Genomic DNA, 12,877 nt, shown 5'->3' on the forward strand with positions numbered 1-12,877 from the left:
AACATCCATCTTTCCACGGTTGTCGTACTCTGTTGAGCCCCTTGTGTCAAATGACTTTATGATATATCTGGTTGCTGTAAAATTCAATTTAATCCAGTCCTCCCTATCCGTGCTTTTAATATTTGAAGCATTTTGGTACATGTTTCCAGCATTTGTAATGATTATGCAATCATTCAATGTATACAATAATGATATACAGCACGAAACATACCACATGATGTACATTATAATACTTGACCCGCCTACACCACTACACTCCTATTATCCAGCTATTAACAGCTTGAAATCGTGTTCTCCATAGTTCAAGCTTAGATTACAATGCAAGGAACATGGCGAAGCTTGCATTAACGAAGAACGCTGATGACATTCGTTGTACTGTAATCGCAATGTTGCATCCAGACTTATACACTGTACTTCTCTGGAGGTAATTTGTTACAAATGTGTGCAATCATGACTGGTAAGTCTGATATCATTATCCACATTCAATATCATATATCCCAAATCGACGTTCTTCCATCTATATTCAAGAAAACCCTGATAACCGGTGAGTGGTACGAAGATTATCTAAGCACAAAGACAAGTTGAGGAACCAAACTGTACAAAATCATACCGCATTTTTCCTGAATTCAGTCCTCGGTACTTGAGTTTTGCTTCAAGATTGAAACGTTATTCTTTGGGAGTCTTTTGATTGTATGACACTTGTGTTACTTTTAATATAAACTTGTAATCAACTACTGGATACTAAATAATACCGTCGTATGCTCTTCCTCAACACTGAATGCTTTCACATGACGGATGAATAGCTTCTGCAAATCGTGTGATACAGCTTAAGTGCATCAAAATTCCTATGGTCAGAGCCGAAATCCCACGCAAAGTGTGTGTATTGGCCTTTATTAGTCAGAATAAAAAGCCATCATAGAGCCATAATTGAAGTAAATGCACATATTTTAAGACGGTGCGTTGTACACCTTTAATCAAATGCATATCGTTATTCAAGGCTATCGCTATAAAGAGGCATTTACAATACAAATATACATACAATATATGAGATGAAAGCTTTATTAAACAGAATAGAGCAAACTTCTGTTGTTTTCGTTGACAAACACAATGATTCACAGAACCCAACTTCAACTATTCCATCTTGATGTCCGGGTCTCAAGAATTTCACTCATTATTTATACGCAATACAGATATTCAGATCATGTAACTTTAAGGGTATAATGCGATAAATCTCAAACAACTTCTCTAATAAAACATGCATTGGATGAACTTTCTGTAACGCACGTGAAATGTACCTGGAATTGTTTCTAGCTATACACCGCAAACATCTAGCAATCACAAAAAACATATGTGCTTTACATAGTACGAGTATGTCTACGCTTTCGACGGCTTTTTACCTACGCTTCGCTTCGATGAGAAGCAACCTGCGAAGCGGCAGCTCGCGCTACCGATTGCCCCTGCATATCTTATCAAAATACTGCCACTTCATTTTGACCCTCCACTTACATATGAAAACCCTTCATATTATCTGTGGATCTGAGTCTTATGTGATGCTCTACATCCGTATGCAGGTAGCTATTTCATATACGGGCAAGCAGCATTCTGATAGCTCCCCTTTTAGTCCTTAGTGTCCCTGATACAGCAAAATATGGATGCATTTGAGCTGTGTTTTCTCGCGTTGGAAGCCGTTTTAGTTCGTCAGGATTGCATCAAACAATTGCTCTCAGCTGGCAGTTACTTATTGCCACTTTTGCTCAACTTTTTGGGGACCAAAAAAATATAGCCAAAATATGGCCAAAATTCGACCAAAAAGCATGAGGTACCCCTCATGGTTTTCATCGAAAATCAAACGATCGCGTTTTTCACCTTGATAATGAAGACTTTCACTATGATATGTATTAAATCAATTTTTTTTGTATTTAAAAGTGTCTTTTATTGAGAATAAAGAAAACGACAGTACGGGACCATGAGGTTGCTTACATATCGCCTAAGAAAGAAGAAATCAATTTGAAGTGATCGGCGAGAAAAGAGGAGAAAACTATCTGAGTACGCCATGATTTACCATCAAGAGAACAGCTCCAATGATGCTGCCATAGAGAAGAGAAAGCAGCTCCAAGAAGTTCCAAGATGGAAATATCTAGAGGATTTTTTTCCTGGTCGTGAAGGGTAGAGAGACCAATCCAGATGGCATTGTCCGTAGGGAACAGATCGGAAAGACCGAGGTGGGAGATGACCTCAAACCAGAAGAGGGATTTCATGTCACAGCCGACGACCAGATGGTATTCATCTTCAGGTGCTTCAGTACACAACTTACAGAGTGTATTAAATCAAAATGTTTCTATCGATCTAACGTAACCCCTGAAAATCGCCTTTGTGGAACTTTGATATGTGAAATTTCGACTTTTTGGTCAGAAACCTCTTTTCATATTTTTGTAAATTACTCAATAAGTTTATTCAAAACATCTATCTTATTTGGTACCATTGGATGCGCCTTGAAAAGCACTCCAAAAAAGCTTATACATTTTTTTTTGTAGGGGAGTCGAGCTCCAGGTTTTATTTAAAGTCCTTAAAATGTCATACTGAGGGAAAGAAAAGACTGTTGGTGGACCCAATGTCTGATATGATGGGGAATAAGATATATAATGAACTAAGTTGGGAGAGAAATCTACTACTAATCAGGTGCGGCACCTAGAGCCAATACAATCATGCGAATCGTCAAAATATGGATACTGGATAAGAGCACAAAACACCAAACGAGGACATCAGTACTATGTCAAAATAATCACCAAAAATTCATTCATTGAGATTTGAACCGGGATCATCCAGATGGCATGTTGGATGCTTAACCACTTCGCCCTACCACCACGGGCGCCAAAAAAAGCTTATACATGGGATAATTATCAGACTTTATATAGTCGAATTTCACAAAATAGTTCAATCGATTCGAAAAAACACAAAATTTGGCCAATCTAAAGCTGAACACGAGCCTGAGTTTGAACTAATTTTGGCAGATGCTGTGAGGCCAGCTAACAAACTCAATGCCCTTCTAATCATGAAGGCAGTAATAGATGCTTATTAAGTCAGTGGAAAATAAGTGGCAAATTATATAATAGTATTGTTAGCCATGATATTTTTTTGAAGCCTTGCTGTTGCAATTCGGTACATCATTGTTGTCGCTGACAATTGCTACAGGCGCGCCCTTTCTGAATGCTGCGACCAGGGAGAACTTGATATTTTTCTGAAAACCTCGAAAAACCAAAGACGTTATAATATTAAGATTAAATTTATTTTACATTTAAATTGTACTTGTACATTTCTCGCTGCAAGCAATGAATATTTAGTAAATATAAAGAAATGAGCAGTTATCAAAAGCTGTCGCATTAAACAAGATTAGTTCTTGACAACAATAGGACCAGAAGTCCAAGATTCCCAATCCTTCTTCTCCTTGGGGTTACCGAGAAGCTTCAAAGCAGTGAAACGGAACTTGTAGGTACCTTCAACAGCAGCGATAGGAAGGGGAGCATGAGAGATGGAGGCAGGGACATAAGTACCATCCCAAGCAATTTGAGTGTAGACTTGATCACCAGTGAGGAAGTTACGGCCAACATAATTAAGACCAGTGACGAATTGACCAAGGACCTTGTTGGTCTTGGCATCCAAGAGTTCAGCGTTGATTTTAGGAGAGGGAGTCAACAAACGCAAAACGGAGATGGGAGCAGAGTTAGCAACTGAGCGATCAAAAGTGAAAGTGTCCTTTTGGCCATATTCTTTGCTCTTTTGGTCAATGATAGTAGGGAAACCAGTATCAAAGATAGGCAATTCCTTTTGCTTACCAACAACACCAAAGTAAGGGACCTTGAGGTCCTTACCCTTGCTTTGTTGCTTGGACTTGATGTGAATAAAACCTCCATAGAAGATATGGTCCTTGGGGTTGGTCTTGGGAGGAGTAACAGTAACCTTGATCTTTTGAGACTTGCCAGGAGCAAGCTTGAAAGTCTTCTTGGAGAAACGCAACTTGGCAGCAGCGACAGTGTTACCGGCGGGTTCAAGAGGAGTGTAACCAGAGGCCTTGACATCATAAGGAGCAACACCAGTGGCAACATCGTTAACAACTTCATATTGAATGGTCGTGGAACCGTGGTTGGTGACAGTGATGGTTTGAGTTCTATATTTGGTGGTGGCAGTGTCGTTGAAACTGATTTGAGCAGGAGAGATGTGGGTCTTTTGGGTGATGGTGTCATAGACTTGAACAAGACCAGCACCTTGACGGATGGGGTTATCAAGCTTGGAAGATTGGTATACGTTAGTGGAGTAAGCGTAGTTTTGGAATTGTTCGTTGATGTAAGCAATGGGCTTCTTCTCCTTCTTGTGGGCGTTCAAGTACAAGGCAACGGAGCCAGCAACGTAAGGAGCAGCCATACTGGTACCAGACATGACACCGTAGCTATCGAGATAACGAGGCAAAGTGGAGTAGACGTTGCCACCGATACCAGCAATGTTAGGCTTGAAGTTGAGTTCAGCAGAGGCACCAGTAGAGGAGAAAGTAGAGACAGTCTTGGCGTTTTCAATGGGTTGAAGAGAGCCCTTCTTGTTGAAGGTAAGAGTGACAGTACCAGCCTTGATAGCAGCCAAGAGAGCCTTACCATCAGCGTTGGAGATGGAGAGGACGGGGATAGTGACACCTGGAACAGAGGGAGAGATAGATCCAGCAGCATTGTTATAGATGATGACACCAATGGCACCAGCAGAAGCAGCATTGTTGACCTTATCAGCAAAGGCACAACTACCTCTTTGGATGAGAGCAATCTTGCCACTGACAGCAGAATCAATTGAGCCAGCAGTACAAGCTTCACCAGTATTGGCACCAGACTTGTCACCATAAACAATGGGGCCGTTAGCGAGCTTGGAATCATCGTTGGCAGCAGTGTAGAGAATATCATGATCAACACCAGTGGCCTTGAGGTCCTTGGAAACGTAGTAACCGTTCTCAACAGAGGCAACAGAGAAGGCATTGATAGCAGTACTGGGTTGACCGACAGTGTAGATACCTTCAGCACCAGAGTTACCAGCAGAGATGACAACTAAATGAGGGTTCTTATCAGTTATCTGTTATCACGCCAGCGTCATTCTCTACTTACCACTGACACCCTTCTTGACAATCTTGTTGACAACATCAGCCTCAGCATCGGTAGTGATGGACCAAGAGTTGGTTTCACCCAAACTCAAGTTAATCACATCAACACCAGCATCGTAAGCCATCAAAAGAGCCTTGATGACGATATCGTTGGTGACACTACCCTTACAGCCAAACACACGCCACATACCGAGGTTAGCTTCAGGAGCAACGCCAGTAAAGTTCTAGAGCATTTGTTTAGTAGATATTCTCGTACGCATCTTATATATGATACTCACAGTAGACTTGTCATAACCAGCAATGATACCAGAGACATGAGTACCGTGGCCTATGCAAAGTATAGAAGATGAGATGAAAGGCACTCTCTATGACACAATTGGACTCTTACCTGAAGCTCCAGAAGCAGCACCACAGGCATCGAGAGGGTCGCTGTCAGGCTTGGGAGCGTTCAAACCAGTGTAAGCATCACCGACCAAATCATAACCTTTGATGACCTTGAAACCTTTACCAAAGCCTCCGCCCAAAGCAGGATGCAAGTAATCAACACCTGTATGCAACAAACAAAGATTTTCATGTCAATATTTATGTGTATATGTCATCCAACATTTAATGATGTTACCTGTATCGAGAACGCCAACAAAGATACCCTTACCCTTGTTCTTGAGCTCAGAGTGGACTTTATCAACTTGAGTCAAGGCGTGAGGCAAAACTGAGGGGGCCTTCTTGGAGCCCTTACCGCCAAGAGTGACCTTGGGACGCTCGATGGTTCTGACAGGGTAGATAGCTTCAACGTCAGATCTATCGAGGAGAGACTTGAGGGCAGCAGTGTGAATTTCCTCATTAGAAGTATCAATGTCGACAGAGATACCGTTGAAGAAATCGTGCTTGAAGTTTTCCTTGACCTTCAAATCGGCACTCTTGAATTCTTCGGTGAAAGATTGTGTGAAAAGTGTACCTGAATTTTGTTGTTGACCAGAGAAGCTGATAATGTAACGTCCAGGAACAGTGTTGGAGGAGCCCTTGATGTACTTGGGGTGAGAGATCTTGACAGCCTCAGCTGTCATAACAAAGACAGCCAAACAGACACCTGCCACTACGATAGGGAAGATGGAGAATGAGTTCTTTTTCATTTAAGGAAAGGAAAGTGAGTATTAAAGAGAGAAAGAGAGAAGACGAAAAAGGATTGTTATGGGGGTATTACTACTACTACTGATGGATAAGCAGCAAGCAAGAAAAAAAATTGTTTATGATGACAATCTGATACAGGAAAATCAAGATGTTTATATATGAAAGAGCTGTCAAGGTGGCACTAACCTATACAACTGATTACACATGGTAGAAGACTCTTTGTTTGGTATGCCTTAAACCGAGTTTAGGAAGAAAATCCTAGTTTAGTAAGATCCTCTGTACTCGTGTAAAATATATAAATGCTTGTGCTACATGAATTCATTAAATACAATATTCTCGGTCGATCCTATACTGTTGGATCACATTATATATATGGAGCAAACTTCCAATAATGGCGAAAACCGATCGTTTTTGAGTGGACTGTCTATGTACAATGAAGTTTCATCTTCATTGGGCTTTCAATGACAGCATGGCCCTGAACCTGCAGCATTTATAGCCATTGCGCTTCTCATCATGCAGTTAGCGTCTGCTTTTCATGCGCAATGGCTTTGGTCAATGACTCACAAGGCAGACAGGAGGGAACAAACGCCATTGCATCAGAGTATGAATGCATTGCAATGGTGCTTACACAAGACGATATGGTATTTTTAGAATTTCCATCAGTCAATGGAGCTCAATTGCATAGATAGCTATGCGTGCTTCAACATTGCACAGCATATGATTTGATGCATTATATTATAGTTCTCTAGATTCAACCTTAATTCTGGAGATTCCATCATGACGGTAAATAGGAAGCCATGTACATAGATTGCCTTGTCAAAAGCAACACTGTGAGAAATATGGGCCCCAAACAAGCAAGAGGATCGAGCATCAATGACTGTTACAAACTACTATTCAGGTAGCAATAAGAACATACAAGCACACACACACACACGATTGATCAAGTAGAATGCCATATACGAAAGACAAGGACTCGTGCTGATCTTACAAATTTAGCATGTCGTACCTGAATATTGCATATTTTTAAAAGAGCCAAATGTTCTAGAGATATACTGGGTTATCATGAGAAGCAAAATGATACCATTCAGCAAAAGATAGCGGAACAAGCGAGGATGATCATTTGTCCGTTGCACTGCTTTCAGTGATTGCATTGTCATGGATACTCTTTCTGGTTTCCTGATTCCATGCAACATTAAAAGCCTCATTTCAATGAATTGGATCGCAATTAGACGGATTGAAGTTGTTTGTATTCTCACCGAGAATTAAATGAGAGAGGTGGATTTTATGTATTCATAGCTTATTCCATGAGCAATGCAAGCCAGCATGATGCTTTAAACGAACCCCAATCCTATTGCAATTTAGTTGGTGTGACTCCTGTAATATCAGATGCGATCTCTCTGTGGTGCGGAGGGATTAAGGGGGAGAGGCAAATAAGAGGGCGAGCGAAAGAGTCAAAGAGAGAGAGAGAGAGAGAGAGAGGAGAGCAGAGGCAATGAGAAGAAACACAATCTTTTATAACTTGTTAAATTACAATACAAAATGGCAACATCTTCACCTTTATACCCGCCCTCTGTCAACAATGCCAACAATCAGCTGCATCCTGGCTTATATGAATATCTGGCAGAACTCGTTTCGAAGCGAGTGGCCACAATCAAATACATTCGAAAAGCACACGAAGGCACTACACACTGGTTCAACACAATTTTACTAACCAGAGACAATTTGACAAGCATGTACCCCAACTCAAAGATGATCAAGAGGTGACTATAGACAAGCAGAAGCATTTGAAAGAGATAGGCACTCATCTAGCTGTATGTGTGTATCAGAACAAACCACTTTTACGCTTTAGGCTTATCTTTAGGTGCCATTTTGGATATCACCAACCCAGTGGATTACATCAAAGCACTGAGCCAGATCATGACTGAATTCGAGCGACATACCAGCGATGATTCCAAGCAAAAAATGGTAATTGATCTATTCTTTTAGCTGTCGATATGGATGCTTATGCGACATCAATCATAGAAAAACATCTTTCGAAAAGCCAAATCCAAAGACGAGAGTGCATTGGACAATACAGGCGACTACGGCTATTTGATCATTCCACACATTGTATGTATGATATCAACTGGATCTCATGCACTGGATATTAACCGCTCTATCACAGCCATTTGAGATGGATTACTTTGAAACATTTTTTACATTGATCGATATCATGGTAGAGGCGTATTACAAGCTGCTTGTGGGTACTGAAGGGCCTATTTGCACACAAGCTTACTTTGAGTTGGTGCTCAAATGCGATGGAAAGTTCAAGGTGAGTGACAGAAAGGGCTTGTTTCAGCATGTGCAATGACCAACCTCTGTGTATGCTAGAAAATTGTGGCAATGATCACCAAGGAGCTTGATCTGCTAGCACGCAATGCCATCAAAGACGAGCTCAAACTGATTGATCCACTCTGCTCTCTGGCCAAGGTATCTTCTCCTATTGAATTGGATCCATCTCTTGCTGATGCCTAGCAAGGGAGTTTCAATGTCCCTCAAGCAGCATTTCGTAATGTGGTCAGCTTTGGACTAATGCTTTTCCCTCTCTCTTTTTTTTTTCTTCTTCTTCTCCTCTTATATCATTGTAACGCAAAAACCAAAATACAAATAATAAATAATACCTCGTATCGCATCAAACCATACATACATACACATATTGACACAACACTATGGATTATGTCGGAAGAATCGGTAGTCTCATCACATCGTTGAATAACTTTTACAACGAAATAAATCCTGCAACATTATCGGGTGCCATTGACATTATCGTGGTCGAGCAAGAAGATGGCGAACTTGCGAGCTCTCCCTTTCATGTGCGGTTTGGCAAGCTGTCTGTTTTGCTGCCTCAGGAAAAGAAGGTAAGGATTCTATTACTACAGCTACGGACGAGATGACAGAATTTGGGGAGGGGGAGAAAATGAAGGAGTGAGAGGGCAATTATGTCAATGCAAATGTCGGAGTGTGGTAGTATCCATCATTTGGGGTTTTGCTACATGTGTGAATATGGCATGTATAACTGATCATATGCTCTCATTAGGTGGAAATCAGTGTCAATGGGGATAAAGTGCCTTACCTAATGAAAGTGGGTGAAGCTGGAGAGGCCTTCTTTGTCTTCGAAACAGACCATGAAGTTCCCGAAGAATTTCAGACATCTCCCATTTTGCAAGCATTAGCAGAAAATAGGTCCGATGTTGAGGTAAGGGCCCCAAACATTTGGCTAAAGTTATACTGTGGTTGCCGTATTGACGAAACTCTCGTATTGAAGGAACCTCCCTTCCTGGACATTAGCGAGCACAAGGACGAAAAAGGTAATGCCAAGTAATAGGATGATCATGCCCTGAGGTATTTAACGCAATAAACCCTTTGTAGATGCCTCTGAGCAGACCAAAGATACCTTTGAAGACGACGATGCCAACAACGACCACGACAAGAAGATACCAGCTGAATTGCAGTCGCCCAAGATGATCATTGAGGAGCAGATGGACAAGGTGGTCACCAAAATGGACCCGTTCCAGCATACGATGGAGGATACACATCAGCCTAAGCCCGAGAACAATTTGTACGCGATGGACGATGGGTCAACCTTATTGGAGCGAGTGACCCCTGAGGCTATCACCACTACAACTATAGCGAAAGAGAGATTCATTGTGAGACCGGTCGATGGAGATATCAACTCTTTGTGGATGGATGTCACTCACACGGCAGAACAAGACTTGAAACTACCGGCAGAAAATATCTCGAAAAAGACAAACGATGGCTCAGGGGAGAAGGAGTCGATTGTACTAGATATCTCTGGTTACAAAACGCAACAAAAGGGCCAGCAGGAAGAGGAAGAGGAAGAGGAAGAGGAGGAGCAGGAGGAGGAGGAGGAAGGTGTATCAGCACAGCAGCAGCAGGAGGTTCCTACTACAGAATCACAAAAGACAGCACATTTATTGACTGAACAACCTGATACAAGCACAGAAGCCGAACATAATGCATCTTGGGGCTGGGGCAAATCCCATGCTACTAACGAGTCCAAGGAACAGGAGGAATCCACGACATTGGTCAAGGAGCTCCAAAATGAAAATGAAACAGTGCAGCTGAAATCTGGCCAAACCTACCGTATAGAGATGAGTTTGTGTGGGTTTTCGGCATTCGGCTACGATCAAGATGAAAATGCCCTGCTCTTCAATAACCAGCAAGTGAGCTACGATGCCTTTGTGCACAACCCAAGCATTCTGAACGATCCTCGACTTGTGTTTCGTTACAGGAACCATTATTTTGCTGCTGTAAGAAACAGCCCATTGTTTACCTCGTTGCTGATATTCAAGAAACCATTGGAAAAGGAGGACACATCCAGCAACAAGGTGTCGGATAATCGAGAGTCGTATTCGTATGGTGTTGGTTGGAGACAGTGGTTGAGTCGCTCATCGTCCGCAGATCCAGTACCTACACTTGGAACGCTCGAGAAGGGAGACATTGGCAGCAGTGAACATGATCAGCAAGTGCCAGACGCAAATAGCCAGCAAAATGCACCATTTACAGGCGAGCAAACAACATTCACAACCACCACCAAGACCACATCTGTAGGCTGGAGCCCAGATCACACCCATGACGATGGTCCCTTTTTCACCAAACGTAAAAACTATGCCAAAACGCTTCGTCTCACATCTGAACAGTTGAGGAATTTGAACCTCAAAAAAGGTGTCAATACCATCAGTTTCTCTGTTAGTTCAGCGTATCAAGGCACTGCTACATGCGTCGCCAAAGTGTTCTTTTGGGACTACGATATTCAAGTGGTAATATCAGACATTGACGGCACCATCACCAAGTCAGATACCATGGGCCATCTCATGACCATGATTGGCAAGGACTGGACACATGCTGGCGTAGCTCAACTGTACACGGACATTGCCAACAATGGATACCACTTTATGTACCTCACCAGTAGAGCCATTGGACAAGCAGATTACACCAGAGACTACCTCAAAAAAGTGCTTCAAGGCAATTATCAGCTTCCAGATGGGCCTGTTATCATGTCGCCTGATCGCTTGTTCACTTCTCTGCATCGTGAGGTGATTATGAGAAAGCCAGAAATGTTCAAAATGGCTTGTTTACGTGATATTCAGCGATTATTTGGCGGACGAGACCCCTTTTACGCTGGTTTTGGTAACCGTATCACAGATGCCATCTCATATCGTAGTGTCAACGTGCCGTCCTCGAGGATTTTCACCATTGATGCACAGGGCGATGTCAAACTGGAGCTTGTGACAGGGTTTAAATCATCGTATGTTCATCTGAATGACCTGGTAGATCAGATATTTCCACCCATTGACAAGACTATTCAAGAGGAATACAGCGATTACAATTTCTGGAAGCCTCCTATGCCTGAAATCAATATACCAGAGTTGGAAGAAGAAGGACCTCTACCGACATCGCCCAAGCCAAAGCCCATCAAGCCAGATCCAACAAGTCTCCCCAAAGAATCAGTGGTTGCATTTGAACCAGAGCCTAAGCGCGGCATCTTGCGTAGCTTCACATCCAGGTCTTCCTCGAGTTCCATCACCACTAAAAAGGCAGCACTTGTCAAGAAACCATCCTTACTCCCACAACCATCACTAGCCAAGACACTGTCATCGCACAATAGTGCCCCTGATCTGACGATCGAAGCAGCAGCCCACAGCAAAGTGCTATCTGATGACGATGATGATGCAGACTCAATCAATTTAGCGTCGCCTAGATCACTGCCAGATGATTACAAACCATCCACCATCGAGCCCGATAATAGCATAGCACCACCGCAACCTACCACCCGAGCAAGGTCATCTTCAAGTATCATGAGCAAGGTCATTGGTGGTGTATTCTCTCGACGAGTAGTAAGTCATAGTGATCTGAACCTGAGCAAGAAGCCATTAGCTGAGGAAAAGCAGAAAGAGAAGGAGAAGCAGCAGCCGCAAGAAGACAATGAAGATGATCTGTATGCGTCTGAAATGGATGATTTGGATCTAGACGAGATTCCCTTTATATAAACCATTTTTTGCATTTATATATATATACATACTTAATCCTTATTTAATGCTGTACAATAAACATTTATATCAGAGAGAAGAGATGGTGCCACAAGCATAGTGAGCCATGATGATCTACTTTGTAGCACACTGTATCTCCTGGGTTTCAACGCGTCCAACTCACATACACACGACGGATGACAAAGAGAGGCATGAATTGGTGACCCGAATAAATTGCAATTACAAGTGGTGCTTTGACATGCCATCAGGATGTGTGTGTGTGTGGCGCAAGTGACCCATTACTCATCATCATCGTATCCAGGCAACAAAGCCATTGCCCTGGTGGATGCTGCTGTCAAATCAGATTGGTTTGCGTAATGAATCCGTAGCAATGATCTGATCCAGCAACACATATTCGACAACGTAGATGGATGCTTATGGCCAGTGACTGTTTGGAAAGTTGTAGAAGCAAGCAAGCACATTGGCATCCATTGCCATAGGGACATATGTTTGATCTGGAATCTTCTTGAAGATTGGAATGTCTTGATGAAAGACGATGCTTAGACCCATTGAGTCTTAGCGTAGT

At 42.3% G+C, this 12,877-nt stretch overlaps 3 protein-coding genes across 3 annotated transcripts; 2 read left to right on the forward strand and 1 right to left on the reverse strand.

The window, feature by feature from the left end:
- Positions 1–3,390: 3,390 nt before the first annotated feature.
- SHO1_1 (Transmembrane osmosensor) lies at positions 3,391–6,264 on the reverse strand (the record flags this gene model as incomplete). Its single annotated transcript, XM_064820200.1, has 5 exons — positions 3,391–5,081; positions 5,139–5,358; positions 5,413–5,462; positions 5,523–5,681; positions 5,754–6,264. 5 exons carry the CDS (start codon positions 6,262–6,264, stop codon positions 3,391–3,393), a joined length of 2,631 nt encoding a protein of 876 aa, XP_064684120.1.
- A 1,537-nt stretch (positions 6,265–7,801) lies between these two features.
- Positions 7,802–8,776, forward strand: ATC70_000792 (uncharacterized protein; the record flags this gene model as incomplete). Its single annotated transcript, XM_064820201.1, has 5 exons — positions 7,802–8,022; positions 8,089–8,227; positions 8,285–8,371; positions 8,427–8,573; positions 8,633–8,776. 5 exons carry the CDS (start codon positions 7,802–7,804, stop codon positions 8,774–8,776), a joined length of 738 nt encoding a protein of 245 aa, XP_064684121.1.
- A 194-nt stretch (positions 8,777–8,970) lies between these two features.
- Positions 8,971–12,312, forward strand: ATC70_000793 (uncharacterized protein; the record flags this gene model as incomplete). The annotated part of the gene is made up of 4 exons (XM_064820202.1): positions 8,971–9,159; positions 9,339–9,497; positions 9,567–9,609; positions 9,671–12,312. 4 exons carry the CDS (start codon positions 8,971–8,973, stop codon positions 12,310–12,312), a joined length of 3,033 nt encoding a protein of 1,010 aa, XP_064684122.1.
- Between the last annotated feature and the right edge of the window lie 565 nt (positions 12,313–12,877).

Source organism: Mucor velutinosus, assembly GCF_035048745.1.
Source record: "Mucor velutinosus strain NIH1002 chromosome Unknown tig00000041, whole genome shotgun sequence".
Classification (NCBI taxonomy): Eukaryota; Fungi; Mucoromycota; class Mucoromycetes; order Mucorales; family Mucoraceae; genus Mucor; species Mucor velutinosus.